At 43.1% G+C, this 14,541-nt stretch overlaps 1 protein-coding gene across 2 annotated transcripts in view; it reads right to left on the reverse strand.

The window, feature by feature from the left end:
* Positions 1-259: 259 nt before the first annotated feature.
* The window catches only part of GCN1 (GCN1 activator of EIF2AK4), a 41,945-nt gene continuing 27,663 nt past the window's right edge, over positions 260-14,541 (reverse strand). The window contains exons 39-58 of one of the 2 annotated variants that reach the window (XM_051633888.1): positions 14,410-14,478; positions 14,125-14,263; positions 13,821-14,017; positions 13,329-13,471; positions 12,276-12,393; positions 11,880-12,095; positions 11,379-11,543; positions 10,843-11,004; positions 10,289-10,381; positions 9,894-10,037; positions 8,670-8,939; positions 8,278-8,391; positions 7,550-7,780; positions 6,737-6,930; positions 5,971-6,085; positions 4,771-4,867; positions 3,722-3,867; positions 3,028-3,132; positions 1,497-1,715; positions 260-973 (exon numbers count right to left, since the gene is read on the reverse strand). In XM_051633888.1, coding sequence (XP_051489848.1) covers positions 848-973; positions 1,497-1,715; positions 3,028-3,132; positions 3,722-3,867; positions 4,771-4,867; positions 5,971-6,085; positions 6,737-6,930; positions 7,550-7,780; positions 8,278-8,391; positions 8,670-8,939; positions 9,894-10,037; positions 10,289-10,381; positions 10,843-11,004; positions 11,379-11,543; positions 11,880-12,095; positions 12,276-12,393; positions 13,329-13,471; positions 13,821-14,017; positions 14,125-14,263; positions 14,410-14,478 — 3,063 coding nt within the window. In that variant the 3' untranslated portion in view covers positions 260-847. Of the gene's footprint in view, positions 974-1,496; positions 1,716-3,027; positions 3,133-3,721; positions 3,871-4,770; positions 4,868-5,970; positions 6,086-6,736; positions 6,931-7,549; positions 7,781-8,277; positions 8,392-8,669; positions 8,940-9,893; positions 10,038-10,288; positions 10,382-10,842; positions 11,005-11,378; positions 11,544-11,879; positions 12,096-12,275; positions 12,394-13,328; positions 13,472-13,820; positions 14,018-14,124; positions 14,264-14,409; positions 14,479-14,541 lie in introns of both variants that reach the window. The other variant, XM_051633887.1, reaches the window with a different exon arrangement.

Here is a 14,541-nt window from a genome sequence, read left to right on the forward strand (position 1 = left end):
TGGCCATCTAAAAAGCTGTTTGTAGTCAAAAATACTTCAAAAATTAATAGGAGTAATTACTTACAAATTTCATTAAATGTCAGTTCTGGCTTGGTTTTAAACCCTAGACTTGCCTCAGTTTTGCAAAAGGTTTTTACAGATTACAGCACTACCCACGCTACAAACTGTATGCCCTAGAAAAATCAGGTCCAAAAAGAAATCAACAGCCTAAGTTTGTTGACAAATGAATCTATAAAAAGAACAGTTTACACCAGAAGGATCAAAGTCAGAGCCTTTATTAAACGTTCCTTCCTTAAACCAACTCCATTTAATCCCCCCTTTCGCATTCGTGGCTTCTAAGGCTGTTTTAAATACTTGGTTTTTCAGGGATTTTCAGTCTTCAGAACCGTCACGAGCAGCAGGTCAGCAGGACACAGAAACAAAACACTTGAACTTTCACTGAGCTCTATTCCTGCTTCCCAGGGTCCGTGGAAAAGACCAGCAATATTTCCAGTGCTGGGGTTTTTGCACAGACCCTGGAAAGGAGATAGATGTCACCAGAGTTTTAGCCTGATGTGCTGTAGCCACATCTCACAATTGGCCACAACTGACCAGCACTGATGAGTTTATCTGTTTCTTGTGCATTATCTGTTTCAAAAAGGGGACCAAATTTTTAATTTTCAGCTAACGTGGGTCTAATTAAGGCTATTCTGGTATATTTGATACTAAAATACTCTCTGGGAGTCCTTGTCATGAAATCCCATCAGAATTAACATTTTCAAAAATGAAAACATTTATAAAGGTGTTGGAGTCTCGATGCTGATGCAGCGGTTGGTTCAGTGTTCTCTTGTCTCCTGGAGCTTCATCATCACGTCAGGATAGTGTCATCAATCTGTTCCTCAGAGTCAGCCTGGCCAGCCAGCTTCTTCAGAGACCTCCTGCAGCTCTCGTTGAGAAGCTCCAAGCTGGCAGCATCTAGAATCTTGGAAACTGACTGTGGAAGGAAGACAACACCAATTCCCAATTCCTCATGACATACCATTCAAAATGAGAATAAATTTGAGTTACAACCTGTATTTATCTAAGAATCCTGCAAACATATAAAATTCTTATTCTGGTTTTATGATTTCAGACATAGGAACTATCCAAAAGCAGCTAAGACTTAAAAAAGATGTCTGGAAGTGGCTGTACACAGTAGTCCATCCTAAAGTACTCTCTCTAGCAGCACTACTGCAGCAGTAGGATTCTACAGGGGACAAAAGCAAAACACCAGCAGTCCCAGCTAAGGTAGCTAAAACACTGTAAGGGGTTATATGGCATTTGGAAAGCAAGGTCACTAGCTATACTGCACTTCCAGGGAACACTGGCAAAGGCTTAAATGCAACCAGGAATGTCCCACTCCACCCATGTCCTAAGAGACTGCCAGCACTTTCCGAGGCTCCAGGCACAACACCTCACCATGCACAGAGCCCTGTGACAGCCTCCTACCCCTGGTCACATTTTCCCCTCTCTCATACCTCAAGCACCTCTTCACCCACTCTCATCTTCAGCAGGTTGACAATGGCCTGGTCACTGTAGGCTCTTACACTGGTGTTTTTGTCCTTTGTGTTGTCCAGAAGTGCTTTGAGAATTGGTTTAATTGTCTGAGGATCCAGTGAGGGAAGATGGTTTTTATTTGCCCACCAAATCATCTTTTCTGCAACTAACTTTATGTCACTGGATGAGTTCTGAAGACACTGAAGGAGACAAAGATGGACTTACATTCAGATACACCAAGGACAGGTATTTAAAGCAGTAGTTGAACCTTTTTCCTAATTTAAAGTATTCTGAGCTTTTAACAAGAAAAGCAAACAGTTTTCAACTCACAGGTAAAGAAGAGACAAACTTGTTACCAACAAGCCTGACTAAATTGTGTAACAGTAAGAGAAGATCAAACCTTGAAAATAAAGATACTTTAAAAAAAAAACAAAACACTTCTAAAACGGTGGTTGAAAAGGTCACATGCTTCTCTTGATCTGTCTCAGGAAATTACAATGACCACTAAGTGTAGCACAAGCTGATAGTCTCAGCAACTCTAAAATACACTCAGTCAGCAGCAATAGCCAAGTTGGAGTATAAGGTGTATTTCAACAGTGGATTTAATTTTAAAATGAATTTTAAAAAAATTAGAGCTCTGTATTTTCTATTTAATCTCAACACATTTAACACAGGAAAGCTAATACCTGAATGTCAGCTGTGTTAATACTATGATACAGGCATTGTGACAAATATGATACTTATATTTTAATACAATGCTCTGATACAAATTAATAGATAAATGTAGGATTTAAAACAAAAAGTCTGCTTTGAAGAATGATGACCTGCATCATGTCAACTTTCATGTTTGCTAGGTTTTCAAGTAAACTGAAAAGAAATGTAAAAACCTGAAAATGTAACATGTTTTTATTCACAATTAAGAGGACAGACAAAAGCAGCTCTCCTGCTCCAGCACTGCCCCTCACTCTATCTTTCCCCTTATCTTTTTGAGGTAAAATCATTAGATATTATTTTAAGAAAGTGTTAACTTTAGTCCCTTCCAAGACAGTAGAAGTCAAAAAATACTGCAGCAAAACCAGGTAAGAGTTGGTATTTGATGCATTTCTAACAAAGGCCTTTAGCAACCTTAAAAAGCTGACAACTCCTCTCAACTCTTCTCTGCCAGCTGTTTGTTCCTGAAAAGGAAAAAACTGATTCCTAAGAATAAAAACTGAAGTTTACCACAAAAAGATCAAAAGCCCCATTTCCATATTACAGCAGGGATGGCAATACTGAATTCACAACTGCAAATCAAGCTGATAAAGTGATTCTGTCCCTACTCTGCCACAAAAAGAAACACCTAGATTTTCCGGGACCAGGAGAGTTAGAGCTTCCCAAGGTAAGGATAACCAAGCTTTCAGTTTTCATGCTGGGTTACCACACAGAAATTTGATAGAGAAAACCACCCATAGCTCAAAGAAAGATTCAGATGACAGAAGAACAACATCATGTAGTTATCATCAAAAGACTTACCTTAATGAACAGGTTGGAAAGTTTGGGAGGCAGGTTCCCTCCTTCTTCCATGTGGTATTTCATAAGAAAGCCCATCCCTCTGATGCCACTAACTGCAATGGGAATCTTCAACATGAAGACAAAACTTGGTTTGACTATAGCAGAGTTCAACAGCCTTTAGAATTAGGCTCAGGGTCTGGGAAGCCTTGCAGAAGGATAAACTGATCTCTCAAAAATGCAGCATGCAAAGCAGGAAAATACTGAGAGGATAAAAAAATCACCATGTGACTACAAGCCACATGAAATAAGGTGAAATAAGGTGATGGGCCCCACAGAGCCCCCACATTCCCTACACCACATTACTCATTCAACCCCAGATTTAAAATCTTCCTCCTAAAATGAAGTGTTTGCACTTCTTGTAAACCTGGCCTGAGGATGAGAACTTTAATAGGGCAACAGAAGCATCACATACGTACAGTGAAAGCTACTCTGCAGTTGAAGATCATTTAATCTTCAACTCCACAGAGATCAGAACTCAAAGATAAAAAGAACAGCCATGCAATTTCACTATAAAACCAGCATCTAGCCATGGGAGACTCTCCCAGTTGCTTGTGGGGATTCTGGTTCTGTTTGGTAACACACAGAACCTGCACACCTTCACAACTACTCCCCAGAAGTGCCCGTGGCAGAGCTCGCCCTCCTGGGTGGCACCTACCCTGTCAGCAGTGGCGTTGCTGAGGATCATCTCCTGGACACTGTTGTAGTACTTGGGGGAACACAGCCTGCCAGGAGCAACATTCACAGCCACAGAAAGAGCCAGGCTTCGTCCGTGCCTCACCATCCAGTCAATGCCAGAGACATCTGCTGCAAGTGAAAGAGAAGAACAATAGCAAGGCTCCTGCTACCCATTCCTCCTCATCTAAGAAAGCTTTTGTCAGTTTGTCCATTCACTTCCATAAAATGAAATAAGCAGCAGCATCTAAAGCAGCCCCTTGCTTCCTGCACTCCTCCCCAAAAGCCATTACAAACGGTGCTAAACACAACTCCTCTCCCAGACAGGAACATCTGGGCAGACAGAGAAGCCAGACGCAAACAAGTGACTCCGGATTGTTCAACCCAGTCACTTGTGGTGGTCACTGCCACATGTAATTAGCCCCACCTCACTTAGTGCATCAAGGAGCTTGGCACTGGAATTGCACAAGCTTTGACTCTAACAAAAGTGTAAAAGTCACCTGTAATCTGAAACCAGCTAACATTCCCTTTTGAACTCCATAAAGGAGCACTACTGTAGCAATCCCAACCACTATGAGTTCCTACAATATTCATCCTTTTATCTACTTAGAGTTAATTCTCCAAAAGCATATGAAGCCATCAGATGTGATTTGCAATGAACATAAGCCAATATAAGATCACAGTGTCATTAGAAAGGGTGGAAGGCCCCTCCCATCCACCCTGCCTGGACATCCCATCACTTCCCGTCCTCTCTGTGTCAGCACTAGAACCACTCAGCCAGGCTGATACTTTGATCAACTCATCTGAAAACAAATCCAGGAAAAAGTTCAGATAATCCAAAACTACAACCACCACCCTGTACTCAGGGTGTACAAACAAAAAGCCACGAGCAAAAAGTACAAGAGAATCTAGAGTCAGGTTTAAGATAAAGAGGAAGAACCTAAATAATGAAGTTTTCCCAAACCAATGGCTATGGAGGTCTCTTGCCCTGCTTTGAGGATCAGTTCAGTCCTCATGAACAGCTTCACATACCCAGCAGGTGCTGGTGGAGGACAGTGCTGAGCTCCTCTTCTGACAGGAACGCACACAGCTCTGCCAAGCAGCCCGCCGAGGCCATGCGGGTGGCATCCTAATGAGGAGAGGAAGAGGAAGTAGAGTCACACTGGTAGAGCTCAGCAGACATCAGAGATAAGCAGCACGAAGAACAAGTGACAGAAGATGATATGAAATAAAAAGAGAAGGAGGAAATAAATACTATTTCATTCCTACTGCCTGTGGATTTCTGTCAGTTTGCAAGGTTTTTGTACAGAATGGAAGTTAAAGCCAAATCCACAGTCAAAAAAGGCAGCAGAGACTGAAGAACCAGAGCCCTATATCAATTCTGATTTGTTAAATGGAAAATTCAAAGATGAGAGTCAATGTTTTAAAACTCATGTTCACAAGAGTGAAGTCTAGCTCCAGTCTAGAACTTAGAGGTGGCTAGAACTAGTGCTTAACTCTGTGATTAACTCCTACTGCTTCTAATTTAAAACTTCCAGCTTTTGGTGTTCTGGCTTGCTTATGTGGCCATCCCAAAACTGCTCCTCTCCCCAGTGAAACTTATATCCCAGAGGCAATCTTTCAATTTTTCTATTTCTAGCACCTCGACAGTTTCACATCTGTGTTACACAGATTAAGACAAGGCAGAAATTACCAGATGATGAATTCCAAGCTCACAGATTATACTGTTGCTATCTGTCATATACAGAGAACCCTGTATTGAACTTAGAGAGCTTTTTTATCACTGAAGAATACACTGCCATTATCCAAGAAATTTCTCACACTAAATTATAAGCTCCACCTGAGAGCCCACAAACACACAACACGTGCGTATAGTGAAAATATTACAGGTCTTCTTCAAGATAAAATGCAAATCCTGCCTTCAGAGCTGCCTCAAACACATTGGTGAGGAGTTGCAGGTCAGAACCACAGATATGGTTGCTAAGCAAACATTAAACTGACAGATTTTCAGAGTTACCAGTGACTGGCATACAAATTCTTGCACCTGACTCCCAGCTGAGTCACTACAGGATCGATTTTACAGATTGTTTTCAGTTTAGTGAGTAATGCTCATGCTTCTAAGTTTCTATCATTAGTAATTTCCCCTGGATTTTAGAAAATAATTCGGTTAGAAAGTTCAGATTTGAAATTTCAAAATAATCCTGCCCACAGGGGGATCCTTGGCAGCTGTACCTCGTCGTGTCCCAGCATCCCCAGAAGCACCGTGCTGATATTCTTCCTGATTGCAGCATCTACTTTTGCACCAGCTCCTCGTGTGACAAAGCGCAGCGCCTGCAGCATCGTGTCCCTGGAAGTGATCACAAGGTGCAGTCAATGACTCTCTCCTCACCCAAAAGAATTCCTCTCTGGATACCTGTGACCATTTATTCCACAGCAGTTACACCTGTGCCTCACAGGTTAGGAGGCTGATACTCTCTCTGCACCACTGAAAGCTCCATGCTAGAGAACACTTCCACGTTTGTGTACTTGTGTCTGTCTCTTACAACTTAAATGTTTTCTGATCATTCAAACATTTAAAAAATTCTTGTATCAGGAAGTTAATTTCTTAGGGATCTGTGCTCTAAGGATACAAGAACAGCTGCATTACTCCAGGTCAGACTGACAATTGATATAGTCTTGTATCTGAACGTGGGCTGCAGTGGGTTGCTGAGGGGTGTGCAGGAGAGAGAACTGGGCAGATACCAAGCAATGCTTCCCCTGACAGACTGTCACAGTTTAGCTTCTGACCCAGGAAGTCCCCATCACCCACATCCTTTGTTCTACAACCCTTGATTAACAGTCAACTGCTTTCACTAATAACTAAATCCTACTCTCAGAATTTGGGGGATGGGGGGATGGGAAGCAATTCTACACAAATAACTGTAATAGTTTTGTTCATTCATCCTCATTATTTCACCCTTGATGAGCAGGAAGGTCTGAGCTATCCCCCAGAGCTCACCTGATGGCAGAGTCATCACTGGATCGGATTCCATTCAGCAGCTCCGTAAAGAGAGGATCCACTTTCACATGGATGACGATGAGTTTCCCGAGCGCATCAGCAGCTTTCAGGCGAACAGCCCGGTTTGAGTCCTGCAGAGCTTTGGTGAAGGTTGTTTGCAACTGGGGCAGGAAGGGTTTCAGGGCAATCTCAACCTACAGCAGAGAGGAAAGAAAGGAAAGTGGTGCAGTCAGGGCTGAAACGGTGGCTAGAAATCAAAGTCTGAAAACAGCATGACCTCTTCTATGGCAGTTTGTTATCACAAATAGCCTTGATTGAGATCTAACACTTTACTAAAATAGGAAAACCATGAAACAGCATTTTACCACACAACTTCTATCCCTTTCACAGCTTATTTTCTGTATACTGAAATACAAGGGTAACACTGAAAGGCTTCACATCATCATGAACAGTCTTTGTAAACAGAGCACTAAATAAAAGCTCAGCGCAGTTCAAATACATAAGATTATAATCTTGGTAGTTAATGTTTCAGAAAAATGGTGGACACAGGAGAGAAATTAATTACATGGCAGTTTTTCATTATTTGAAAGTGTCATCAGCATTTAGCAATATGAGGTCCAGAAGCTGAAGCACTGGGGGCTTTTATGGTAGGCCAGAAGCTGCTGAAGAATACAATCCTGTTATAGTGCCATTTCTGAAGTTCAGCCCCACAGCAGCTGACATTCCAGCTTTGTGTACGTGAACAGCAACAGGTATTTCTGCATGTTACCACAGAAAATGTCCACAAACTACAGTCAATTATTTGAATCTTACCTTGGCTAAAAGGAGGCTTAATGTTTCAAGCAGAGCCACCTTGACATTCCAGCTGAACCGATCTCCCAAGATCCGAATTAGTGGCCCAGTAATGCTCACCACAGATGGTTTAAGAGCTTCAGCAGAAGTCAGCTTAATAACCAGCCCTAAGGCCTTTGCTGCCTCTTCCTTCTGCTCTGGATTACCAGTTAAAACACCTTCCCGCAGCACCAGGAGTATGGAAGTCACTCCCTGTCATGAAAATCAAGTAAGAAAACTTAGAAGCTAAGAAGCAAAAAATGCATTTCTTATTTTTGCTCCTGTTATACACCAGATGCAAAACTTGCAGAGTTTCTCTCAATTTCCTGTTGACCTTCAGCTGCCTGCTTCCACATTTAGAGAGCTACTTTTATTTGGTTTGATTTCATGCCTTACTAAGCCAGTTGCTATGAGAAAAGTGGTGGCAGCTCAGGGAATTTTTAAACCAGAGAAACTGGCACAGAAGTCCAGTTTACTCCCCCGCAGAAAGCAGCCAGCAACCATGACTTACATGCATATCAGAACTGTCAACGTTCTTGTTCTGCAGGGTAACTCAAAGGCAGCAGTAACCTACCAAAAGTCTCTCCAAAGTACAGGTTTGGAATGCCCCAATAGTCACTGCTGCTAATAACTGTAAAGTCACATCACTCAGCTCCCCCAGAAGGTGGTATCATGGCTGTGATGAATCCATGCTCATTCTGAGCCTTTACCTTCTTAGGAATACAGAACCCTGGCACGTGCTCGCCTTTGGCCTCATTCCCTACGATCCGGATATCCTTGTGCAGGTCTTCAATGAGAGCAAGCTGGTTCCCAGCATCTAATTTCTGCAGGAGAGAGGGGTGAGACAAAGATGAGGCAACATGGCAACTCTTTGTGAACTCTTCTGAGGTGTGTCAAGAAGAGACAACAGTTTCCTGCCTCCTCACTCACACAAAGCTGAAGTCAAGCTTATCTTACAACTCTCAAAACTTTGCAGCATTTGCAAATGGAAATTCAGTTCACCATCAAAACAGAAGCCCCAATTTAGGCAGTATTTTACCAGCTGTCCCCTTTTACTCCTTGCCAGACATTATCATTGCAACCTTTTGAAGCTGCCTCTCACCTTGGTGATGGAATTCAGTGCATCCCAGCTTTCATTCAGAACTACAGGGTTGGTGTCGTTAAACAGACGGATCAAGCCTGAGACCAGGCTCTTCAGATGACCAGTATAGTCTGCTTTTGTCTTGGAGCAGTAGATGTTCAGCATGACAGCTGCTGCCTGTCTCATACCCAGCTCAGGGCTGCGAGTAGCTTCTAGTAAATCTTCAGTTATAATTCGTTGTCCAGCATCATCTTCCACGGAGAGAATTACAGACTGGCAGTTTGCCATCTCCTGAAGAGTCCAAATTAACTTTACGTTAGCTCTCAAGTAGAACAACACCAGATTTAGCCCTGGGTTTCCCCACGTTACCCACAGCATTATCTCCTAGAAAAATACTACAACACGTTCTATTTGTTGATGGTTTCTCATTAAATAGCAGGTCACATCACTATTAAAGGCTCGATTCCTTCCTGGAGCAGAGACAGGGATACAACCAGCTCTCAAAATGTAACAAGTGACCAAACTCTGCTGAACTGATTGCTGCCCAGGTTGCTCTCCAGCTGCAGAAGGGCTAATTTACAGCAATTAGAGTAGTTCAGTCTCCTCCATCTTACTCACCCATCAGAGACTGTAAGTTTTGTCAGATAACATTTTTTTTATTTAGGTAGTTCAATGCTGTGTGTCATAATACTAATTACAAGCATGTCTGTGGGTACATTAGAGATCTCCAGGCAGACTTGGGGCTAGAAGCTGAGCTAATAGGCACCTACAGCAGACAGAGTCACACTCCCAACTCACTAACTTATGCAAGTCTCTGCAATCACAACTCAAGGATGTTCTCTGGAGTCCAAATACCAGATGTTTTGGAAAGCAGTAAGAAAGAGTGCTGCATGCAAAATAGGAGATTTCCTCCCTCCAGCCCTTTAATCTCTCAGTCTTCTTTACCAAGAATAAATAAAGTTAACTAGATGCTGGCAGCTCTCCAAGAATAAGTAAACTGAGAATTCTATCTTGTTGCAGGCCAAAGAGACTTTGCTATGGATACAAACAGCTCTGGAAAGCATACGTTTTCTGACTCACAATATGCCACCAGGCAAAAAGACTCATCCTGAGGAAGCTAATGGACTGAATTAAAACATGTAATCTGTGAATTGAGAGAACACACAGATACTGAGCTAGGAAGTAAACCCAGAGCTCTGTCTTCAGGCAACCTGTCACAACAAAGAGCTGAGCTGTGCTACTTGCCAATTGCTCCTCACTGGTTCCCAGTTTCTCTTTCAGTGCAGACATCATAGCAGGCAGGATGACACCCAAGTGCCGTGTCAGAGCGTCCCCTGCCACCGAGGAGAGGAAGGCCAGCACACGGGTGTTCACAGGGGGAGTAGTCAGCTAAAAAAAAAAAGAAATAAATAAAATGAGACCAGCAGAAAGCTTTTTTAGAAGAACCTCTCTTCATTTACAACATGAAAAATTTCTAAGTATCAACACATCATAATCCAAATGACAAGCTCTTGAGCATGAAATCAGAGGAAAATTTCAAACTATGCTCTCTTCCTTTTGGCATACAGGTCCAAAGAAAAATGGCAGCAAGCAGAGCAAAAAGCACTGTTCTGAAGCGTAAAGATTGTTTCCAGCTGTACCTTTGGCACCAAATAAGGCAGCACCACACGGCTCTTGACAGCCATAACTTGCTTAAGACCATCCACAGCAAAATCAGCTGTCTCCTCATTATCCTACAAGGAAAGAACAAGTTACAAACCTGAGAGTTGCTCAGTGACACACCAAGCTGACACACTAATTCAAGTGTCGGTTTGCCATGTGATCATATAACCAACACACAAATCCTTCTATCCGTAACTGTTCCCATATTATATAGCAAAAACCCAAACCAAGCCTCACAAACCCAACTTTGACATCAGAAAGGTTTTCCATACCAGAACTGGTGACCAAGAAACTTACGCAGGTGACAATGGCAATTCCCAAGCAGAGTCAGATGTGGCCAAAGCACAGGCCCAAGATGCTACAAGACCTTCCCTACTGACAGCTAGGATGACTCCATTCAGGAGACAAAGCCAAGCTGTCATTCCCTGCAAGGTTTGCCACTACAATCCTGCATCTCCTTTAAGCTAATTATTCAAAACCTGTCCCACAACATCATTAATCAAGTTGTTGACTAACGATGAGCAATTCTTACCAGCTGCTTCAGCAAAAACGGCAGGATATCTTCAAGAGCTTGATGTCCAATTGTTGAGTGCAACTGTTCAAATGTTTTAGCTGCAGCCTCTCGGACTTCCTCCAGAGGGTCACAGAGTGCTTTTCTCACTGTAGGAACCAAGGACTCAGAAAAAAGCAGGACCTAAAGATGTAGAGATGAAATTACAGAAGGAAGGAATGCAGAATTTGCACTGAAACTGAATTGCAGTTTGCTTGAAGTGTATTGGAAGAAAAACAGGATTGATCAGCACAGTTGCAGTGCTCTAAGGCTACCTAGTGGGTTATTTATATTTTTATATCTTACATAGCTCATGAAAGTCAGAACTGTGCAATGTTTTAAATTTACTGACAGACACAAAAGCAAATGTTTGCCTGAACATGTTAGTTATAAGCCCTGAATTCAGTCCATAATGCAAGCCCAGCACTAGCTGTGCTGTCCTGTCTCACTTGTAATAACCTGCATCGTAACATAAATATCCAGGAAACTGGAGTTTTCACCTTCCATGTTTAACTTACCGCATCCCTGCTGGTAGATTTCATTATCTCACTCAACCCAATGCAGACTCCTTGCCTCTCATCACTCTTGTCTGACCTGAGTCCATCTTCCAGAATAGGAATGATTTCAGGAAGGATCTTCTCTCCTAACTTTCGGACAAGGTCTCCTAATGTCCGTGCTGCAACCTGTCCCCAGAAATATATTCATTATTTTCCTGTTTTGTAAAACTTGAGAAGGTGAACTGTGAGCAAATGTTAATTTTTGACCATAAACTACTGCTCACAGTATAGACAGAGTAGGAGGAATGGAAACACAACCATTATAAGTAACCATAGAAAAATAGCTTTTCTGTCATCACAGTTGCTTTCAGCAAAGAGAGAGCTCAGACATATCCACGCTCAGAACAGTTAAATTAATTAACAGCATTAGAGTGATTTATAGAAAAGAATAATCCCGTGTTCTTCAGGGATTAGTCTGCAGGGTGACCTGCAGGACCAGGAAGGCCCTGCTCAGTTTCTCACCGTTCGCTTATCAGCACAGGTGCTGGCCAAGAACTTCAGCAGGAGCCCAAAGAGGGTGGGCAAAATCTCCCGCAGCGTGCGAGGAGTGTTTGAGACCACGATCTTCCAGACGTGCAAGGAGGCCTGACGCACCACCAGCTGCGTGTCTGAGCGGCCCATGTACAGCCCTGCCAGCACCCTGTTCCTCCTCTCCACACCCAGGGCATTAATAATTGCCTGGAAAGAAACAGCACAAAAATTGGATGACTCGCTCCTGAAATTTATACGAAGAACAAAACGTAAATTGCAACAAGATATTGATTACTCGATGTATCTTTCCAGCGGGCTTCCCATGCTGGTTTAAAAAAATATTTTAAAAATTAAATAATAATAAAGGCACAACAAAAAGAGCTTTACCTTGTTTGACTGGGCTGTTCCAAAGTTGTCGTCCTCTGAGGCAGTTTCTGTGGTCATTTTTCCAGTGACTCCTGAGATGTGGAATAGAAGATCTCCAAGGAGTTGAACTGAGCTGAACCTGGCAACGGGAGGAAGCCAAGTGTTACAAAGAGGGTGTTCAGGTGGTACCTGTCCACGTATGACAACACATCAAATACAGACATGAGCAAAATGCACAGCAAAGAGCCAGGTCAGCACAGAAATGCTGCATGGGCTGATGTGCAAGATCAGTCTGCCTACATGACTGAGAAGCAGCTTGCTAAAGGAAAGGGAAGGAATGGAGTCCAAACTGGAAGAGTCTGAGAGAACTCTCATATCAAAGCAATAAATTAGGGAATATCCTGAACTCTAAAAAGACATTGACAGTATCCATCTCAACTCAAAAGACATTGATGTACGTGCACTCATCAGCACTCAGCTGACTCAAGCCTTTTAGTGCAACTAATTTCTGAGCACTCACCAGGAGCTGTGAGTGCCCCACTGCCACAGCAGGAGAACAGGCACCACTCAGCATTTTGAAAAATGAAAAGCAATATATGAGGGCTAATATGTATGAGGGCTATATGAGCACTGGACCAGGCTGCCCAGGGAGGTTGTGGAGTCTCCTTCTCTGAAGATATTAAAGACCCGCCTGGATGCAGACCTGAGTAATGTGCTCTAGGTGCCTTAGCAGGGGAGTTGGACTGCATGATCTCTAGAGGTACCTTCCAACTCTGCCATTTCCATGATTCTGTGAAATATTGCCACATCAACTGCCTCGGAATTGATTTTTCAGAGTCACTACCAGAATTAGTACTTCAGTAGGAATGCTCTGCAGGCACCAGGAACCTGGCCCAGGGCTGTGCAGACTCACTGCTATAACAAGACATCCCATTCCAACCAACAAGCAAAACGAGAGACTGGCTTTTCCTTCCCAGCAGGTCTCTGCATTTGCTTGAGGAGCAACATAGAGTCAAAACGGCAACAGTTCTCCAAATGGGGAAGAGAGCTGTGGATGAAGTGGTTGTCCCTCACCTTATCCTCCACAGGTCATCGAAGAGGCCGTCCTCCAGCTGCGGCAGGAGCAGCGCAATGGCCGTCTCTGCGTACATGCTGATGATCCTCTGCCCCGCGCGCAGCGCCGTGTCCCGCACAAACTCGTTCTCGTCTGCCAGCGCCTGACAGAGAGAGCAAAGGGTTTGTGGAACCCTGGCTTGTTTGGGGTTTTTTCAGCACAAAAACCAACAGGAGGGAAACAAAACATTTTCTCTCTCAGCCCCGGAAAGTAAATGAACTAAAGAGCTGTGAAGACGCAAAGGTCATTTCAAGAAATTAGAACTGACAAAAGACAGCAAGAAAATAACTTGGAAGAAGAACTCGTTTATAATTTCAATTCTTTTGTATTTTGCATAGTCCAGCAAGGCTGGACAAGTCTCTGCATGTCTCAAAATTACTATAAATGATGATTAAATTATCACGAGCCTTCTTTTAATTCTTCTTGAAACTCTTCAAGCCTTTACTACATACCTTAAGGATACAAGGAATGATGGGACCAACATAGGGAGTGAACTTGTCTCCAAAGGTAATTGGCAGGTAGTTGAACATCATGATATAACCATCTCGTACATGTGGAGCAATATCCACTTTACTGGCAGTAGCTACAATCTCTGGCATAAGTTTCTCCAGCTTTTCTACCCCCAAACCAGCCATAACTTCAGCCAGACCTGGGGAAAAAAACATGTAATGTAACTGAAGAACACAAGAAGGAACAAGTTAATCTGACTTAACAGGAGAGACTCTGAGCTCAGCATTGAGACAGAGCTGCCCTCACCTTGAGCAGCACCAGATCTATCCACTGAGCTCTGTTCATATGTCAGGGTCTCCATCAGCCACGGCAACAAATCCTCAAAGCAGGATTCTCCCATGCCCTTCACCATGGCTCCCAGCGCCTTGGCAGACACGGTGCGCACCTGAAAGACAAGAGGAACAGCTGCAAAACACCCAGTCACAGTTGCCAAGATAGATGTGTCAGCCTGATTACACATCTGTAGAAGACTGGGGTGAAGTCTGACCTAATGCACTGAAAGACAAATTGTATTTCTACAAAGGACTTTACCTCAGGTACAGGATCCAACAGAGATGCCTTCAGGCCAGGAGTCACACTGGGCAAGTAAGGAGCCAGATCCTGAAAAAAAGAGCCCAAAGAGTAACCAACTAGATTCAAAAGGAGAAAGAAACCTAAGTCACC

This window comes from Apus apus, chromosome 16 (genome assembly GCF_020740795.1).
Source record: "Apus apus isolate bApuApu2 chromosome 16, bApuApu2.pri.cur, whole genome shotgun sequence".
Classification (NCBI taxonomy): Eukaryota; Metazoa; Chordata; class Aves; order Apodiformes; family Apodidae; genus Apus; species Apus apus.